Genomic DNA, 19,496 nt, shown 5'->3' with positions numbered 1-19,496 from the left:
GGATCATTCCTGGGGCCCAGAGGACCATATGTGGTACCAGGGATTGAACCCAAGTCAGCAGTGTTCGAGACAAGCAACTTAATGTTTTCCCAAGCACTATTAGGACTGATCCCTAAACACAAAATTAGGAGTAAGCCCTAGCTCAGCCAGGTATGATTTTAAAAAGCAAACAACCTACCCCCCAAAAAGGGCCTAATTTTTACACTATTAAAAATATAAACAATGAAAACATTCCACCTTAAAATAATAAGAACAAGGAACATTTTCATTTTGTTTTGTTTGTTTTTTGGTTTGGGGGTCACACCCAGTGGCGCTCAGGGGTTACTCCTGGCTCTGTTTTTAGAAATCGCTTGCTTCTGGCAGGCATGGGGATCATATGGGATGACAGGATTTGAATGGCCATCTGTCTTGGATCAGTTGCGTGCAAGACAGACGCCCTACCACTGTGCTATCTCTCCAGGACCATCTTTGTGAACAAATAATTTTTCTCTATCCTAAATAATTTATTAGAGATGGGTTCTCAGAAGTTAATACTTACTAGAACTCTTAAAATATCACGAAGTTGGTTGTATGCCAGAGAGACCAATTTCTTTACCAACTATGCTGTATATTCCAGTCTGGTGAGATCGGAGTTTTCTATAATATGCATAACAGGTGCCCAAGCACCTTACTGAAGAGAGATCCTCAGAAGAGAGTTCTGCTTGAAAAAGCTACAATGTAGTGTGGAACAAGCTGCCAGAATCCTTAGGCAGCCTGTGTAAGGACAGGCTTTGGGTTGGCTACAGAAGTCGCACTTATAAGAAAATGTACCTTCACTTCTCTTCTGTCTTCCATCATGGCCAGGTTGTCAGGCTGAAACAGGTAGTCTCAGCACTGACAGGGAATTGGGGCCCAAGTAGGATGACTGGATTATAAAATTGAATCTTAGTGGCTCTAAATAAATTCCAGTCTCTTGCCCAAGCCAGTGACACCCCAAAATAGAGAATTGACCTGGGTGAAAGAAAGGCCATGGCAGTGAACTTTCAGGGAATGGAAAGAATTGGTTCACTTGTTCCTCACACTAGAAGAGAGGAAAAAAAAAAAGACTCAAAGAAGCTAAGCTGGTGGAGCTTCCAGATGAAATTGAGGACAAATTCTTCACGCATGTATGTTCTGAGATTTATGAAAGTTTTCCTCCTTTTCTTCTCCATCCTTTTCCACGAGATCACTTAAAATGTACCATCTTTTTGGTTATCCAGAAAATAATTTTATTGAATTTCAGTTACTGTTTATGACTGATCTTGGAAAATGAGTCTAGATATCAGAGTAGTTATAGGGACTGATTATAGAACACCTGTACCCAAAAAAAGCAGCTGGCCACATCGTGGTGTCCAGCTGTATAGAGAGCTGGTGGCACTAGCGTGCTCCCCTCTCAACCCACAATTCATTAGCCCATTGTCATCAACCCCATCACAGTGACATGCTTATCAATGCTGTGGATCACACAAGTGATGTTCAGATACAAAGAGAATCAAATCTGGAGAGACTCCAGTAGACTGCAGGGACGATGACAAGAGATACGCAGTGGTTACAATTGCTGGTAAACATTCATTCTTGCATTGGAGTTCCAACCACTGGCAATGCTGATGCAGGGTAGAAGTGGCTGTGAGAAAGATGGTTGAAATATTCTCCACCATAGGAAAACTATCTTTATTGTGGTTTCTTGCTTGCTTTCTTCCAAAGACCCTATTAAAAGCTCTTTGCCATCAACTCTTAATGTACACTAGCTCATTATTACCTGGGATTCAGTGGCACTTGCTTCCTGGCTGGCAGTCATTCATCCCCTTGTGCTGGAAAGGACAAGGCAAGGAAGACACAAAGAAGTCGAGTAACTTGCCTAAGGTCACATAGCAAAAATAGAGTATTCATGTAGGTGTTAGAGTCCAAACACAGTGAACATCCATCCACACAATCCATGACTTTTCTCTCTTTTTCCAGTCATGCATTTCAGATGATGACCTGGTCCAAACCCCTGATAAGTCAGCAGAAGCAGACTCATAAGAGTGAGTCACCATAGACTTTGGACCACACTCACTCAGATCAGAAGCTGGCTGTCCCCCAAGCATGGTTCTGGATTCCCTTTGTCACTTGGTGTGCCCTAGTTTCCTCTGGGAATAGTGATCATTCCTCTCATGCAGGACAGCCATGGGGATTAAATGAGTGATGTACGGCAGGCATTGAGAATGGAGTCCTGGGGCCAGCAAGGTGGCACTAGAGGTAAGGTGTCTGCCTTGCAAGTGCTAGCCAAGGAAGGACCGCGGTTCAATCCCCCAGCATCCCATATGGTCCCCCCAAGCCTGGGGCTTAGCCAGGAGTAACCCCTGAGCATCAAACGGGTGTGGCCTAAAAAAAAAAAAAGAATGGAGTCCACCAAGCAACGAGCACTTGTCCATTGGAACTGTCATTATAGGTTACAGGAGAGAAATGGGGGTCTTAAAAGTTGGGATCAAGGGACCAGATCCCCTCATACCAAGCCATGTTTTCTTTTTTTTTTTCCTTTTTTTTGGGGGGGAGGGGGGTTTGGGCCACACCCAGCGGTGCTCAGGGGTTACTCCTGGTTGTCTGCTCAGAAATAGCTCCTGGCAGGCACGGAGGACCACATGGGACACCGGGATTCGAACCAACCACCTTTGGTCCTGGGTCGGCTGTTTGCAAGACAAATGCCCACAGTGGTATCTTTCCGGCCCCCAAGCCATGTTTTCATTTACAGGCATGGCTCATTGCTTCCCAGCTGTACAATGGGAGGATGATTGTGAAGAGGTCTCTGCATCCCTGTATCTATTAGTACCAGGTGTAAAGTATAGAGAAGAAAACTGGGGCCTGGCTTTAGATCCTACATATAGGGTGAAACCAGAGAGAACCTCTGAGAGAAAGGCAGTAAGTTAGGGACTGAAACCTGCCTGTGGAAGTAGTTTGGTCTTGTCAGGATTTTGAAGGCAAAAGGCTAGTGCAGGCACATTCCAGAGCTGGTATCCAGGGCAGCTTCATGGCATCAAGTTTAAGGCAATATAAAACCTACTGTGTCAGAAGAAACCTATTTCTTTATTCTCAAGATAGCGTGGGAGCTGGGATAATTCATCTCTAGAGAGCATTCTTTCATTCACATGTATTTTTATTTGTATTTCTTCATGGGAAGCTTTATTCAAACACTGTGATTTTACAGTTTTGTTCATAAAACAGTCATTTCAGGCATTCAGAGTTACAACACCAATCCCACCACAGGTTGACCTTTCCTTTATCAATGCCCCACCTCCAGCCCACCCCCTTAGCAAGTACAAAATCATTTACTTTACACTGCTAATTACAAAATATATTTCATAGTAGTGTTACTGAACTTACTGTCTGAGGATTTGCTGAGCTCTTAGGTGCTAGCTGAGCCTATTTTCACTAATTGAGCTTGGAGGGCTTCTATACAACTTTCCCATCTAATTTCTTTTTACCTCCTGGGCTGTCAGTTTTGTGAACTTTGGGGGTACAGGATTTGTGGCTGCATGCTCCCACTGCCATATCACAAGGATGATTCAATACTTTGGAGTCTCAAGCTTACCAGGTTCAGAGCAACAGTGTCTTATCTCCAAAATTAGTCATAGGGCCAGGCTATTTAAATTTGAGCCGAAGCAAATGTGGGTGGGTGGAACACTGGGCTCTCCAGCAGGGCAGGGACTAGGCCTGCCCCATCTGTAGAAGACTCCAGTAATCTGGATCCAGAGACCAGGCCAGGTTTTGTATGGAGATGGTGGCTCTCTTTGAAATCAGCCATAGGACCCCTCATTCACACATTATCCTGGCCTCTCAGCAATTGGAGCTTTTTTATCCAGAATGTCTGAGATAGAAATGGGTGTCTAGGGGCCAGAGTGAGAGCACAGTGGTACAGCGTTTGCCTTGCAAGTGGGCAACACTGGACAGACCTGGGTTTGATTCTTGGCATCCCATATGGTTCCCTGAGCCTGCCAGGAGTGATTTCTGAGCACAGAGCCAGGAGTAACCCCTGAGCTCCGCTGAACGTGGCCCAAAAACAAAAACAAAAAAGAAATGGCTGTCTGATTAACCAGTAAAGTCATATTGTAGCTCTGAGCTTCTTTTCTCATCTCTGAAATAGCTGATTTCCCAAGGTTTGAAAGGAAAGGAAGAATGACTCTGGTGAATATGTGTGAAAACACCTTGTCAAAATGTTTGGTTTAGGATTCCCAGAGCAGGAGCATAGCTTTTCCCAGGAATTAGGTATAATAAATCACCCCAAGACATGAACCTCTTATTTAGAGCTCACTTATTTTCCGTGATTCAGAAGCTCTGTCGGGAAGTTCCAACTCTTGGGCACTATTGCCAGTAAAGAAAAGGGCAAGGGCCTAGCTGCTAGAATTCTTTAGTTTTCAGGATTGAAATGAAGTGGGAGCATCTTAACTCTGTTTCCCCCAAGGGGGTACAGAGCACACTGACACTGCCCCAGGGCACAGAGGGAGACAGGCACTGAGCCAGTCCAGAACCATGTGGTAGTCAATGGCTCAGAGGGCCAAATACCTGGTACATCTCAGAACTGATGTGAAATTTGTTGGCAGAAAAGTTGATCTGTTTTGTTTTGTTTTGTTGTTTTGGAGTCATGCTGAGCAGTGTTTAGGACTTAACTCCTGTCTCTGCACCTAGGGATCACTCCTGGCAGACCTTATTGGATTTTTGGGATCAAACTTGGGTCAGCCCCATGCAAAGCAAGCTCCTTAACCCCTATACTATCTCTCAGGTCCCTAAAAAGATCCATTTTAGTAAGTAACATAAGTGACCGCTGTGGGGGTAGCCAAACCTAGCAGTGCTCAAGACTTAATCCTAGTTCTGTGCTCCTGGCCAGACTCAGGACCATATGGGATGACAGGGATTGAACTTGGGTCCGCTACATGCAAGCAAGTGCCATACCTACTGTTCTATCACTCTAGTCCCAAAATAGTCTTTGATAGTTTTCATTAGCTTGCTCTGCACAGGAAGTAGCATCGTATGAATACAAAATAACTGTCTCTGTCTCTTCACTCTTCGGTCTTATTAACAGCTTTTTTTCTTCAGCATAGTTTAGTTGAAGTTCCAAGAGATAACAGTAGAGCAGGTTTTTTTTTTGTTTTTTTTTGTTTTTTTTGTTTTTTTTTTTTTTGTTTTTGGGGCACACCCGGCGTGCTCAGGGATTACTCTTGGCTATCTGCTCAGAAATAGCTCCTGGCAGGCACGGGGGACCATATGGGACACCGGGATTCGAACCAACCACCTTAGGTCCTGGATCGGCTGCTTGCAAGGCAAACGCCGCTGTGCTATCTCTCCGGGCCCAGTAGAGCAGGTTTTATGATCCTTCTTCCTCTTGCCCCTTTTCCTGTTAGCCAGGTGACCTCAAACCAGTGGCAGCCGGGACTCCTAAGTCAGGCAGGGCAACCTGGATTCTTGGATGACCAAAAACACAATTCTATGTACACTTTCCCTCTTCCCATTTATAAATCTCTTTCTCCTCGGACCTACAGCATTTTGGCTTTTCTTTTTTTAGTCTGTGGATGATTTAAGAAAGCCTCCAAGGATTCAAATCTTAGATAATGGGGAGAATTCCATTCACTTAGTCTTTTGTGAATCGCTAGCAATGCTAAAAAAAAAAATCAATCAATTCTGAATCTAATGGGAAAGGCTTGGATCAGCCTAGTGGAATGATAAAAGCACAGAATCTAAGACCAGACTCCCATCTCAGCTCCTTTCCTTGCTCTGGCCCATATGCCCTTGTTAAGTCCTCTTCAACATACTGCCACTGCCGTGGGAGTGGGACTGAGAGCTGTTCAGCCAGGTAATGTGGATTAAGTGCTTAGGCACATGCAAGGTGATGATGTGTAATGATTCAATGAGAGAAGCAGGGCCAGTAGGGCCAGAGTCACCTTCTGGACCAGGCTTTGTCCCGTTTACATGCAGTTAACAGCAAGATCTTAGCACCTTAGGGTTCAAGAAATGAAACTTCCTTTTCCATTATTCGAAAGTCTTTTTCTTATTATTGTGGACTTGTGATTGTTTAGTCATGAACTCACATGCTGTATTCCCCTGTATTTGCATGTTCATTCCTGCCTCCATCAGTGGTGTCCACTTTCCCCAAAGACCTTTCTCTCGTTGTGCTCATTACCCTCATGTCGTCTCCACTGTTCTTCCCAGAGCCAAAGTTTCTGGTGAGTCTGAGTGTGAGTTCTCTTGTTTTAAATGCCACTTCTTTTTTTTTTTTTTTTTTTTTTGGTTTTTGGTTTTTGGGTCACACCCGGCAGCACTCAGGGGTTCCTCCTGGCTCTACGCTTAGAAATCACTCCTGGCAGGCTCCGGGGACCATATGGGATGCCGGTATTCAAACCACCATCCTTCTGCATGCAAGGCAAACGCCTTACTTCCATGCTATCTCTCCGGCCCCTTACGTGTCACTTTTGTAGTCTTTGAGTTAGAAAGGAAAGTCAGGGTCAGAAAAATAGTAGAGCAGGTAGGGAATTTGCCGTGCATAAGGCTGACTGACCTAGGTTCTATCCCTGGCCTTCCATAAGGTCCCATGATCACCATCAGGAGTGATTCCTGAGTGCAGAGCCAGGAGAAACTCTTGATCACTGCCATGTATGACCTCCCTCCGCCCCCACTCCCCAAAAAAGGGAAGGAAAGTCAGCGTTCTTTGACATGGAACTTTGAGGTGTCTAAACCTCTTTTAACAAGGTTGGATGCCAGACATTTCTGAACTATACATATCTGAGCCTCCTCAGATCTAAAGTCTGCAGGGGTCATCGGTGTGAAATGCCACACAATTTGCATGGTTCTCCCTGGATGCTCCCTAGTTTTCTTTTAACAAGCAATCCTTCTGGATGGTTCCTGGCAATGGGGGTTTTCACATGGTGTGCTGTTTGCTCCAAAGATGGGGCTGTGGGAGAGATTAATGGGAAGTGAAAAGAGAAACTAGTTAACCGGCAGAGCTGTTGGGAGTCTGTGACTCTTCTTGTATTTAGGGAAAAGATTACTCATGAGTATTCTCTTCCAGCAGATAGAAAGAACCTCAAATTACTACTTGTGTCCCTCGCCTGCTTCTTGCCTGCCTCTCACTTCAGCAAATCTTCCACCAATACTTCAGCATTTTACTCTCGTTTCTCCTCCTGGAGGGATTCAGTTCTGTATTGCACTTGGAACCCACAATCCCAAACTGGGTCCTGCCCCGTGGGGCAGCAACAACCCTTTGAGCATCAAGCTCCTTCCTTGGCCAAGCTTGCTGACATGTCTCCTTGAGTCCCCAGGGCCTGGCTGACTCCATGCTCTCAGAGCCAAGGAGGGAAATGGAAAGTAGTCCTATTCAAAGGTGATCCCATTTGGGAAATGAGATCTCACAGACTCCTCCTGGGCATTTTGTTGTGGTTTGTTCTCAAGGTCATTGGAAAGAACAGGGGCACCTCTCACTGCTAGGTACTGGGCTCCCTGGGCATTGCCCCTGGCCATCAAGCCTTGGATCTTTTTTGGCTTATTTGAGGCTAAAGATCAGAGAACAGTGTTATTATTTTATAGAATAGAAGGTCAGAGTCTACTAGGCATGTGGCTGACCTGGTCTGCTTCTCATCTCCTCATGTCATCCAAGCATCACTGGATACCACCCTGAAGTTTTGGTTCTCCCCACTACTGCGGGATCTGAGCAGCACTGCACCTTTAGAACATGGCATTGAATCACTGGCCCAGTTGGCAGACTCACCAATGGGGCCTCTGGGCCCCCTGAGCACCACTTGGGAATCCTGAGGGGTCCTTCTGTTCTCACTTTGAGAACCTCATTCTAACCACTCAAAATGAGATATCAGAGATTTCCCACGACAACAACAAAGGGAGAATAAGAAACACTCTGAGTATGGTCACAAGTGGCAATTGAACTGCTCACTCCACCTTAGCTCATTTCTGGCCCAACTCTGAGGCCAGGACCACCCATTCCCTCCCCGCCACTGGCTGCTGGCGTTTAACTGAGTGGATTCAAAGGCAGAGTAGCTTTTTTCCTGGCCTTGCCCTCCACCCAGACTCTGGCTGGCTGGCCGGTAGTTTCCCAGAGGCCAGTGAAATTGCTCTTCCTGGAAACCATTTCAGGGAACTTCATTATCTGGCAATTCTGGAAGGTCAAGGCCAGTTCTAGAACATTCCTATTTCAAAAGGACACTGGACTATCCTCAGATCAGTTGTGATTCGGATTCCTGTGACACCCATTGGTCTTGATCTTTGTTCTGAGCCCCCCCCAAAATAAGTGTCTTTTAGGGACCCTTCTGGAGCTGGGCCTAAGGGGCAAATGAGAGGGTTTACTTTCCTCATCTTGCTTCTGAGCTACAAATTCAACTGCTGGCTCTTGGACATTTATGAAACTAGAGTTGGTTGTTTTGTTGTTGGTGATTTGGGGACTATACCTGGCTATATATTCAGGGGTCACTCCTGGTTTTGTGCTCAGAGATCACTTCAGGTGGGCTCAGGGACCATGGGATGCTGGGGATGGACCTGAGTCAGCTGCATGCAAGGCAAGAGACCTCCCTGCTGTGTTGTTTCTCCAGCCCCGAAACTCGAGTTTTAGCTAAAATTTCAGAATTAGACTTGATGGCTCTTCAGACTCAGAGACTCGACTTAGGTGGCCATTTTGAGAGATCTTTTTTTCCCTTTCTCCCAACTGTCTTAACTGACCAGCCCTTTCTTTCTGCTTGTTCTCTTTCCAACAGGCTTGCAGCCAGTTTACTGGAGCAGAGATGACGTAGCCCAGTGGATCAAGTGGGCTGAAAATGAGTTTTCTCTACGGCCCATTGATAGCAACACGTTCGAAATGAATGGCAAAGCGCTCTTGCTGCTGACCAAAGAGGACTTCCGCTACCGATCTCCTCATTCAGGTGAGAGCCGGGGCTGGACTAAGAAACCTATGAGCCAGAGGTGAGGAAAATGGCTGTGGCCCATCCCACCTCAAAACTCTCAGGTGAGCACAAGGACAGGGCTAAAGAAGTGTCTCTTGTCTCAGGGAAACTTGAATGGCAACCTCTCTATATTTGGAGGACTCTTTTATGGTTAGATGTTGCCCCACCAGGCCCTACACACTGGAACTTAAGAACCAGATAAGCCACCAGAGGAGGATAACACTGCCTGCCTTGGGCCCTGCCCCTCAGCTTTGCCGATTATTTGGAGGCATTTAAATAAGATACTCTAGTGCAAGTGATCATTGGCTCATTTGCAAACAAGTATAAGAGGGGAAAGGAAGTGAAGATGGAAGGAGACACTGAGCCTAGAAACAGGGTGAGATGCAGGGGAGGTGAGCCCAGAGGTAAGGATGGGGAAGGAGGGGGACACCCAGGAGCCCAGGCAAGTGTATTAAGAAATTCAAAAGACCTGGTGTTTTCTGTTCAGAAGAACTGAGATTGGTGAAGTCCCTTGCAGAATTCCAGGAAAATCAAGCAGGCATGTGCTTAGACTCATCAAAGTAGGGACATGAGTCAGACCAGGGGGTTCTGAGGATTCCCCAAACCCCAAAAAAATCATTTCAGGAGGGAGTGATAGGGCCTCAGGCTGGTGTTCTTTAATAGCTGTTCCCAGCTAAGGCCATTGATAAAGAAGCTTTGTGGGAAAGATTCACACCCAAGGGGACTTAAGTCTTGGGCTTGTGCCCCTTGAGGGGTCCTAGGAAGTCTCATTGGTTCTGAACCCTAATGTCACTGGCAGTGCAACCTCCTCCCCCATTTTTTTCTTTGACAAAAAGCAGAGTTCTTGCAGAAGGTTCTGGCCCGATCCCCAACTACGTCCAAACCTTGTTTACCCCTGGAGACCTGCCAGACACTAATAAACTAACCGTCATGAGGAAATGTTCCCTCTCAGGGCGAGATAAGAATATAGAACCCTTTCTCCCCACTCTCCCAGTTGCCACAAACTGTTTCTATGAGGAAATGTTCAGGGGGAAGTTTCCCCCAGAAGTGTAGACGTTACTGAAACTTGGCAGGCTTTGATCTCTGAAAAAATGTGGGTTCTTTTTAGTCTCACGCAGGCACCCAAAGGGACCTAAATCATTCCTTCATTCTTTCTGTAGTCTCAGAATAACAAAACAGTCTTGGGCATCCGTGGAACTAAGCACAAAGTTCCTTTCAATTTAATGCGAAGGGGGTGGGGAGCAACTTCCCTTTTCTGTTCCTGTGGAAATTCAAAGACCTTTCTTTTTTTTTTTTTTTTTTTTTTTTTTGCTTTTGGGCCACACCCATTTGACGCTCAGGGGTTACTCCTGGCTATGTGCTCAGAAATCGCCCCTGGCTTGTGGGGACCATATGGGACGCCAGGGGATCGAACTGCGGTCGTTCCTTGGCTAGCGCTTGTAAGGCAGACACCTTACCTCTAGCGCCACCTTCCCGGCCCCAACAATCAAAGACCTTTCAAGAAGGAAAGGTCTCAGACTCCTTAGTGCTCCAGAGAATTCTTCACAAAGTTAACCAAGGAATTCTGCAGTGTTTTGACATGATCTCACATAGAGGGTGAACAGTTTCTGCATCCTTGACCACTGCTTTGATTCCCTTCATATTTTTCACTAAGCAACCTCTCAGCCTCTCACCTAAAAAGTGAGCTTCTCTGCACAAAGCTAGATGCAAAGCCAAGCAGAAGCTTAAGTTGTATCAATGCTGGAAGGATCATGTGGCAGAGGGGACTGGAGGGTATTTTCTGAATCAGATGGAATCTGGAGGCAAGGGGGCAGTGGGCAGGCTGGTGGCAGGAGAGACTGGGCTCTTGAATGAAGCATTGGGCCCTGAGGGCTGGCTGGGGTTGGGGCAGTGGAGAGGAGGAGGAGAAGGAGGAGGAGGAGGAGGAGGAGCAGACAGTTCTAGATGAGTGGAATGGCCTTACCCCGATATATAGGATCATGGTAGAAACTCAGTTAGGTCATGCCCATCAATACAGAGGGTGCTGCAGACCAATAAGTTTCAGCCTTTTCACACTGAAAAGCCACTGCCATAGAGCACAGTTGGACATTGACAGTGGGACATCCATCTTGAGAACACTGAGCAACTCCATAGCCCGGGAACTAAAGTATGGGCTGTGGAATCTTGGGGTGAGCAGAAGTAGTCCTAGTTGGAATGCCCATTAGCTCAAGGGGCTGCTTGTGGAGACAAAATTTGAAAACTTCACAAGGTGAGCCAGAGGGCAGAATGCAGGAGTAGATGTGGGCCAGTGGATATGGAGGAGGAGTTCGGGGTCAAGGCCACACAAGCTCAATCGTTCCTTTGATTCTTTGTTCTTCCTGCTCCTCAACCCTCCCTCACGTGTCTAACTGCCTTTCAAATTTCTAGTTCTGCCACTTTCTCCAGGAAATCAGCTCTCCCTGGTTCTCATTCCTGCTTTCTAATTTCACCCTTTCTACCACCTCTCTCCTGCTCTAAACTGGAGTTACTACTGTATAAATAGACGTTCTTTGGGAGTTGGGTTAAAGTCTGGTTGTCTCAAAGTTCCCAAAAGAGAAAGGGATATCCTATACCCCACCTGGGGTGTACAGGAGAAGATGGCATGTTGATAATTCTCAGGAAATAATTAATCCACACAGAATATTGAGGAACTAGCAGGCAAGAAAAATTTACACTGCAAGCTGTTTACCCACAAGCCAGTCACTCCAACAAATGGAACCACTAACCAAGATGACAGCCTCCACTCAGCTCTCCTGCCTTCAATTTATTCAACTCCAAAATTCAAGCCCTTCCCCTACCAACTAATTGAGAGACAATAACAAATGGGAAACAAATGGGGACCACTTCAAAAGGCATCGATTTACTTAATACTGTTCTCTTTTTTGTTGGTTGGTTTTGTTTTTTGTTTGTTGGATTTGGGGCCACACCCGGTGATGCTCAGGGGTTACTCCTGGATATGCACTCAGAAATCGCTCCTGGCTTTCCTTTCCTGGCTTGGGGGACATATGGGATGCTGCGGATTGAACTGCAGTCCATTCTAGGTCAGCCAAGTGCAAGGCAAACACCCTACTTCTGCACCACTGCTCCGGCCCCTACTGTTCTCTTTTATCCCAGAGCATTCCCTAAGCCTCAGGGCACACATGTTTTCTGTAACACTGTACTAGAATATTAACTCTATCTTTCACACACACATACACACATACACACACACTCATTCACTCTCTCTCTCTCTCTCTCTCTCTCTCTCTCTCTCTCTCTCGTATATGTGATTGATTTCTGTAATCCTCTGCTGGTGTAGAAAGATATCTCTCTCTCTCTCTCCCAACACACACACACACAGTAGTACATATAACTTTTCCATGTCCATCTCCCGGAATAGAAAGTTCTCTGGGCAAGGCTTATGTCCTTTTAGACTGCCGTGTCTCCAACATTACCACACAGTACCTGGCATACATGTGGCACTGAACACTGGTAGAATAATGACCCAGTATCTTTACCTGGGCCTCATCTCTGGAGTCTGAGTTGAGAGGTTTGGATTTTATTTCACGCTGTAAGGAAAGGTCTGGATGAAGAGAGTCAGAGACTGGGACCTCCCTGAGAAACAAAGTTCCCTGTGGTGCATACTGTAGACTTTGGGAATAAAGGGGCACTACAGAGGCAGGAAAGCTAATTAGAATGCTGTAGCCTAAAGCAGGACACATAAGTGCAAACTAGATCTCTAAGCCCCAAATAACAGACATTCAGGAACAAGGAGGTTAGCCAAGATGGGAAGCTGATTTGGCAGTTGTCATTTGGACCAGACTGAACCAGAACATCCTGGAAGCCATGCCCTGCTTTGCGGACCCAGCTCTGAAACAAGAGCCATGCCAGAGCTGGGATGATAAGAGCATCATCGTTCTGTTCCTTTAGTCTCTGCTGTGTTGATGTCGCAGTAATTGAATGATGGTCCCAACAAGAAGGCCAGAGACTTAATCTGAAGGGAACACCTGCCAGTAGGGCTCCAGGAAAAGCTCGAAGACATCTGAAATTTTGGTGGTTTGAAAAGATGGACAGTCATGTGTTTGGATAGAGCTTGGGGTACTCTGCCAGGTGCTTCCTTAGAGAGAGACCAGGTTTGATTTGAAAATATTCTATATTCTTATATTCTTTTTTTTTTTTTTTTTTTTTTTTTTTTTTTTTTTTTTTTTTTTTTTTTTTTGGTTTTGGGCCACACCTGGCGGTGCTCAGGAGTTACTGGCTCTCTGCTCAGAAATAGTTCCTGGCAGGCACGGGGGACCATATGGGACGCCAGTATTTGAACCAACCACCTTAGGTCCTGAATCGGCTGATCACAAGGCAAACGCTGCTGTGCTATCTCTCCAGCCCCATATTCTTTTATTTCTCAGCACTAAATGGTGGATGAGCCAAGATCCAGGGTTTTTATCCATGGTTACATCACATCACTTCCCTGGCCAAATTGTTCTCATTTTTTAAATAGGACACTTATTTGGGACTTCTTGGGCCCTTTCAGGCCTTAACATCTCAGCCCAGTTGTAACCAAACCCAAAAGTGAACCAGTGCCTTGATTTCCTTCAATCTGTATGTCACAGAAAACTGAGAATGTCCTGATGGTTTTTACTTCTGTTGTCCCCTTCTTGCCACCAAGAGTCAGCTTTTCTCTCTTTGGTAGGAGTGGGAGTGCTGAAATAATAGCAAAGGTTTCCCAAGAAAAGTAGCTGTTGGCTTTTGTCTGGCTTCTTTTTTCTACCTAATCTCTCCCAGAATTGTGCTCTGTGTTCATGGAAATTCTCTCAGTAATGAAAGGAGAGAACAGGATTGGATGAATAAAAGTGATAGGCCAAAGGCAGCGGCCTCTCTGAACTCATTTGGCATTGCCACTGTCTCGTCCAGTTCTCACCACTAGAATAAAGCCGGAAGCATTCAGGATGCTTCACCTCCAAACAGAAGATTTTAAGAGTGAAGATAAATTAATTGACTTTTATTGGCATAATGAGAGATACAAGAGGTTCACTTCATAGCCGTTGCAGAATTAAAGGTGTCAGGTTTTTTTTTTGGTTTGGTTTTTATGTTAGGCCACACCTCACAGTGTTCAGAAGCTACTCCTGGCTCTGTGCTCAGGAGGCCAGGCAGTGCTGGAGAGCAGACCCAGAACTTCCAGTGCAAAGCATATGCTCAATCTGATAAACTCTCCCCATCCCCTTGAGAAGTTGATTTTATAAAACTTGATCTGGAAGGGATCATATTACCTACACCTTAAATTACTAGTAAACATGTTAAATGGAATGGAATAATTTCAGTTCAAAAGAGTTTTGATTACTTGACCCTTGGGACTCTGATAAACATCATTAGTAAGAAGCAATAGACATGTTATTAGTATGGATAATAACCATTATTTAGAGTTACCCATTGCAGGACATTCAGGTAGTATGATTTTAGATGGTCATTCTCTATCTGAACCAAAAAGAATTACCAGTTATTACCAGTCTAATTCCTCTTTTCTATCAGTACTTTCAAAGTTTATTCAGTAAGTAGTGTAGTGGAGATATATTATGCTAATCAGCCTTCAAGTACAGCAGAGTATCATACTTCAAGTCATTTCTTCTTTTCTAACCTCCAGAAGCTTTGCTTTAGAAACATACTCTGCTTGTGACCTTGGGCTCAAGCAAATAGCTCTTTCAAGGATCATCTGAAGTTTTGTATCCACATAAAACTGCTTGCACAAGTTGCCAGTTGATTTGTATTAAGCAGTGGCAGTTGGCTGGCTAGATTGAGTCACTATGTCAACTGGCTTTTTAGAACCAAGACTCAGATTCTGAGCATTTGCATCACCCAGGAGAATTGTAGCTTTAATAGGTGGCAGTCACACCCAGTATAGCCTTTGACTAAAGATGCCCAGAATTAGCTTTCTTCTCCTCTTGTATCTTGGAACAAATCAGAGAAGAAGAAAAACAAAAGCTTGGTTCATTCAGGAATAGAGAAGGCATTTTATTCCTTAGCATTTCACATTTGTGAAGTAGTGCAACTGTGAAGGTCGGGATAGAGAGTGGTTTTATGATCACCTGTTAGACATATAGCTGTAGTTTTTTTGGGGGGTCACACTCAGGGTTTACTCCTAGCTTTGCTCTGAGCTCAGAAGTCGCTCCTGGCAGGCACGGGGGACCATATGGAATACTGGGGTTCGAACCACTGTTTGAATCAGCTGAATACAAGGCAAACTTTCTACCACTGTGCTATCTCTTCGGCCCCATAAAGCACGTACTCATTGCATAAGACTTTTATTTTCTCAAGACCTTACATTTTCACACCTTCTTTACTGTATCTAATTAAAGTCAACTGTCCTCTAAGATTACTTTTCTAAGTGACCTAATCTTGTCTTTAATATACTGGTCATTGTTTCCTAGGCACGTTACCTTCTTTTGGAATCTCTGTCTCTAAGACATAGATATCTAGCTAAACTTCAGGTGTTTTTGCTGGAGTAACAGACACAGCTATTTTTATGGTCATAGAAGATATTCTATATTAGATAAGAAAGGTTTGGAATTTAATCTGTCTACCAAAAAATAATGCTTGGAATATTATAACCAGGGAGCCCTGTGTCAAGAGAGACCTTGTCAGACCACTAAATGGGACTCACTCCCTTATCCCATCTCAAGCTCCTTTGATGACTTCACTGTAGAATTTAGGAGGACACTGAAGAGAATGAAACCTAGAGATTCTGCCTAGAATTTAGGCAGAAAGGATTCAGAACAGCAAAGTTTCTAGAATCTCTAAAAAGTATTTTCACACAGGCATGCTTTCATTTTATTTTTATTTTTTTTGTTTATTATGCTTGGATCAAATCCAGATTTCATGCATACACTTGATCCACATCCCTGGCCCTCCTCTTTTTGTTGTTTGTATTTATGTTTCTGTCTTTGTTTTTCCACGACACCCTGCAGCATTCAGGGATTACTGCTGGCTCTGCACTCAGAAATTACTCCTTGCAGGCTCATGGGATGTTGGGAATCAGACCCAGGTCAGCGAGGCAAAAGCCCTACTCCATGTGCTATCACTTCAGCCCCTCCTTTCATTTTTTTTAAGAAGAAATGTTTAGAAGGAAACAAAATTCTCAAAAACAGGAGAGAATAAAGAAGAATCTTTAAATGTAAGAATGGTACTTCAAATCACCTCATATGACAATAAATGTAAGTCTGAAAAAAGCGAAGTTGCTCATATGGAGAAGACTCTATCAGGGGTCCTCAAACTTTTTAAACAGGGGGCCAGTTCACTGTCCCTCAGACCATTGGAGGGTCTGACTATAGTAAAAACAAAACTTATGAATGAATTCTTATGCACACTGCATATATCTTATTTTGCAATGAAGAAACAAAACAGATACAAATACAATATGTGGCCCATGGGCCATAGTTTGAGGACCACTGTGTCTAAAGCTACTGAACTGGAACAATTCTACAATGTGAGTCACCGATCTCTTCCCCAAACCACTGGTAACTCTATAGACAGCTCTGTGCCCTGACCTTAGAGAAAACAATGCATACTAAAGACTTAAAAGAGAACCAGTCCCTTCCCTGGATAATGCCATTTCTCCAGAACTATCCCAGGGAAACAATCCAATAAAAAGAATAAAGAATCCTTTAGAAAAACAATAATTATAAAAACCAGGAATGCCCAAGCCACCCCCATCACAGGCTCACTAGACAAATCAGAGCACGTGTATGTGAAGGAATTTACCATAGCTCACAGCTGTGGCCCAGTTGCTGTTATTTCTTCACTGATCGCTTCCTGACTATCTTTGCCCTTTCCAAGACAGGTAGTGCTATCAGAGAGGGCCATGCGATAGAGGTGAAAAATGGGCAGAAAGCATTTGGGGTTTTCTTTGTTTTTATTTGGGAGGTAGTAACTTGAATGAAATGGGCTCACATAGAAACGAGGAAAGTTAAGGACGGAGAGAGGCCATGTCTCTAAGCCTCAGTTACTGATTTCAGCTTGGTGAAGCAGAAGAGAGACGTTGAAGATGAGGCCACAGGGCTTTTGTTTTTGTTTTGTTGTTGGTTTGGTTTGTTTCATTTTTTGCCTGATCAACTAACTGGGTGTTTTCCTGGCCAAAAGAACAAAGCCTGGAAGACTTCCATGTTCATTGTAGGAAATGTGGGGTGCCTGTAACCCATGCAAGAAAAGATATTCAGGATAGGAAGGAAGGTGCTGAGATCGGGAAGAAAAGCCTAACCAGAGGAGCAGTAAATTCAAATACAGGAGCTAATGCAGAATTAGAACTGGGGAACCTTCTAGTAAAGGGACCTTCTGGGGAATGAGAATAGAGAAGTGGAAGGAAGTAGCGAGAATCCAAATCTATTGGGGTCACGTGAGAGGAGGAGGTAGTGATTGCTGGCGAAGAAGGTCATGGAAGGGTATGCAGGAACTCAGGACTGACTGAGGCCAGAACAAAAGCTCTAAGAGGTGGGAGGGACAGTGGTGGACAGCTCCTTGGAGAACCATAGTTTTCACAGGAGAAGGTGGGAACAGTTCCTGGGGGGACACAAAGGACAAAGAGCATGTGTATGTGCAAGACAGGAGAAACAAACAGCTTTTGTAGGAACTGGTATCAGCAGAAAATCAGCCTATGTGTATGAACCAATCATTTCTGGACTTTTGAGGCATGTCAGCTGTCATCTGTTATTGTCAAGGGCACCCTATTTGAGCACATTTCATAATACAAAAAAGAGGGTGATGCCCGTTCGTATAGTCTCATCTGATCAACAGCCCTGCCAGGTCTTAGTATTATGCTCATTCAAGACAAAAGAATATTTAAGCTGGGACTAAAGTTTAAATATCATTTGCTTAAGGACATACAACTGACATGCAGACAAACCAAGATTTAAACTTGGGACTTCCTTGCTTCAGAGCCCAGGCTCTTCTCTAAAAGTAAAGAAACTGGAAGCTCGAAAGATAGCACAGAGGAAGGGTGTTTGCCTTGCAAGCGGCCAACCCAGGACGGACGATGGTTTGAATCCCAGCATCCCACATGGTCCCCTGAACCTGCCAGGAGCGATTTTTGAGCGCATAGACAGGAGTAACCCCTGAGCACCACCAGGTGTGACCCAAACCCAACCCCCAAATAAAAATAAAGAAACTTAGGTCTATTTAAACTCTCTTATTTGCAAAAGCATGTCTTTGCTCTTGGTTTTGGGGCAACCATAAAATTGATTCAGAAGCTAATAGCACTTCTATTCCCTCTCCTTCTAGACATTTTAAACACATACAAGTTAAAGAATAGAATTTATGGTTCTGAAAATAGGCCCCTGACTTGGATGGGCATCACGGTCACCAGTAAAACATTGTATGTGTGCTTGGTTTGTGAGTTTTTATGTGTATATGTGTATACAAGTACGTATGCATGCACCCAGAAACACATCTTAGTATGATGCCTGAAGCTTGTAATTTGGGGACATAAATAGTTCTTGGCTCTTCCCAAAGGCTTGTGCCAATGGAGAGACCAGCCGCCCACACCTTCAGAGCTAAGCCTTGTTTGCACGTATCTGCAAGAATCATGAGGTTGTTTAAAGATATGCGGGAACCAAGCACTACTTTCTTGACCTTGACCTTGGTCCCATTGCATAGAGTAATAGAAGCACTTTGTCTGGTCAGAGCTGGTTACTTCTCTGGTCAGACAGACAGAGATGTGTCAGACATTCTTGAAGTGGTATCCTTCAAGCTCAGGCTAGGGGCGATCGCTTAGAAAACCCCACAGTGGCTCATGCCACTTTGTTCTCAACTGGCACATGAGTCTACATTCATTTAAAATATCCCCTCCACTCAAGACCTTTGTAGATATTGAGGCACCTGCATCTATCTGCATCTTGTATACCAAGAGACTGTTGAGGAATCTGGTCAGAGGCACTGGAGAAGGTGAAAAATGTTCTGTTTCTTTGAAAAACTGTTATGGGTGGGACCCATGTTCTCTATTTTTCCCAAAACCAAACTGAGAAGCAAGGCACATGAAACTGCAAGTGATTCCAGTTCACTCTATAAAATTGTCCCAAAGAGGCCTTCTTATGCCATGCCAGCTGCCCACCATGGGTTCTCAGCCAAAGCAGCTTCTTGGGGATAGTAAGGGGTTTTTTCTAAACACAAGTTCAAATTAGTCTGAGAAACTTTGACATACATCTTCTCTGGGGGGGAGGGGGGAAGGCGGGAGAGAGAGAGCCTGCATCCTGCACCCCAATAATACCTGTACTCTCTCTTCGGCCCCTCAGGCCAACACTCCTACACCCATAGGAGCTATACAGGAACTTGATTCTGACCAGCTTTATTCCCCTCTGAGAGGCCTTGGGTGCTGAGAAACTTTGGGGGGCGGTTGGGCCACACCTGGCAGCAGTCGGGGGTTACTCCAGGCTCTACACTCAGAAATCGCTCCTGGCAAGCTCAGGGGACCATATGGGATGCTGGGATTCGAACCACTGTCCTTCTGCATGCAAGGCAAACACCTCACCTCCATGCTATCTTTCTGGCCCCACTGAGAAACATAGATTCATACCCTCTGAGATTCAT

General features: G+C 44.8%; 2 protein-coding genes across 2 annotated transcripts in view; both read left to right on the top strand.

The window, feature by feature from the left end:
* The window catches only part of BORCS5 (BLOC-1 related complex subunit 5), a 714,757-nt gene that overhangs the window by 184,839 nt on the left and 510,422 nt on the right, over positions 1 to 19,496 (top strand). The gene's annotated exons all lie outside the window — the stretch shown is intronic.
* Positions 1 to 19,496, top strand: part of ETV6 (ETS variant transcription factor 6) — a 245,923-nt gene that overhangs the window by 174,808 nt on the left and 51,619 nt on the right. Inside the window, 1 exon segment of the mRNA XM_049783341.1 lies at positions 8,745 to 8,909. Coding sequence (XP_049639298.1) covers positions 8,745 to 8,909 — 165 coding nt within the window.

This window comes from Suncus etruscus, chromosome 11 (genome assembly GCF_024139225.1).
Source record: "Suncus etruscus isolate mSunEtr1 chromosome 11, mSunEtr1.pri.cur, whole genome shotgun sequence".
NCBI classification, from domain to species: Eukaryota; Metazoa; Chordata; class Mammalia; order Eulipotyphla; family Soricidae; genus Suncus; species Suncus etruscus.
This window is presented reverse-complemented; position numbering and strand designations above follow the sequence as displayed.